Source organism: Perkinsus marinus (genome assembly GCF_000006405.1).
Source record: "Perkinsus marinus ATCC 50983 genomic scaffold scf_1104296943764, whole genome shotgun sequence".
Classification (NCBI taxonomy): domain Eukaryota; phylum Perkinsozoa; order Perkinsida; family Perkinsidae; genus Perkinsus; species Perkinsus marinus.
The window spans coordinates 1-1,238 of NW_003211679.1; the positions used below are offsets into that span (position 1 = coordinate 1).

General features: G+C 48.9%; 1 protein-coding gene across 1 annotated transcript; it reads left to right on the forward strand.

The window, feature by feature from the left end:
- Positions 1–553: 553 nt before the first annotated feature.
- On the forward strand, positions 554–1,229 carry Pmar_PMAR020200 (conserved hypothetical protein; the record flags this gene model as incomplete). The annotated part of the gene is made up of 1 exon (XM_002781003.1): positions 554–1,229. A coding segment is annotated over one exon (676 nt), but the record flags the coding sequence as incomplete, so codon positions are not given.
- Positions 1,230–1,238: the final 9 nt, after the last annotated feature.

Here is a 1,238-nt window from a genome sequence, read left to right on the forward strand (position 1 = left end):
TGCGCGCAAGCCATACGAGAGGCAGCGCGCACAGGAATGTAGAATGTACATTAATGTTGAGAATAAAGCGTTCTAGTTAATAATATCACGATCACGACGCTACGAGTAAATATGATTCCAGCCTCGCAGGAATATATGGTTGGATTGATTGCACATTTATTACATAGAAAGCACATTGGGATCGCCAATATTGCGAGAACCACTGCATATCATGCTACCGCTGTCCCGAGTCCAGAGCGACCAAAGCTCGAGGAAATCCATGAATCAAGTCAATGCTAGAGTCCACTTGACGAAGATGCCTCTAGAGTGGAGAGTGATACAGCCACGCCACTCAATGCCACCAGCGTATCCCAATATACGTCCGGAAGGATAGGTCGGTAATGGTTGACCCATGCTTGGCACGTGGCATGCCCTGCGTGTATATTCCATGCCCCACTGTGCGACACGCATAAGTTTGCACAAGCTTCAAGTTGGATATCAGATTCATGTGATTGAAAATATCGTAATTTGTGGGATGAGTAATTGATCCTCAGGAGTCCCATTCAATAGATCCATGTTCCAACGCTCCGCATTCTTATCGACGCTGCTCGCATATGTCATAACCTGTGGTGAAGGTGCTTCCGACCGCACACTGCTTAAGATATCTTATCGTGGAGCCCCACTCGACATTCGTCTCGTGCCAACTATGATATCACAGGCCGCTGCAGTCTCTGGTGAAGGAGCAAGCTTCCTCAGCCAAGACGACCGTGAGTGCGAAAGATGCTTTGCGCTGGATGGCATGATCTACGACTTGAAAGCTGTAGGTGTCCAAATTGTAGAGTCTACATGCTCCGTTGGTTACGAGCAAATTCTGAACTATTTGAGGAAGGCTCGAGCCATGCTAGGCATCCAATTTTACTGCGAGCCCGACTCTGTGGTCACCATTAACCCGATCAACGGGCCGATTGAGGCATCAGAAACTTGTACTGGCGGCAATCCCGTTCTTGGCACCAACGACCCCGGTTCTTCTTGCCAGCGTAACCTCGAGGTCATCAACATCGGACAAGCATGGCGTTATGCTCGCGAAGCTAAGCGCGAACTAAAGGATATCGTGCTGGCCATCAGCGACACTGGAGTTGATATGACCCACCCGGATCTGGTTGGTCAGTTCTGGAAGAACCCGAAAGATGGCTCCATCGGGTATAACTTCATCACGAACAGTATCGATGTTACTGATGACAATGGGCATGGTACTCACT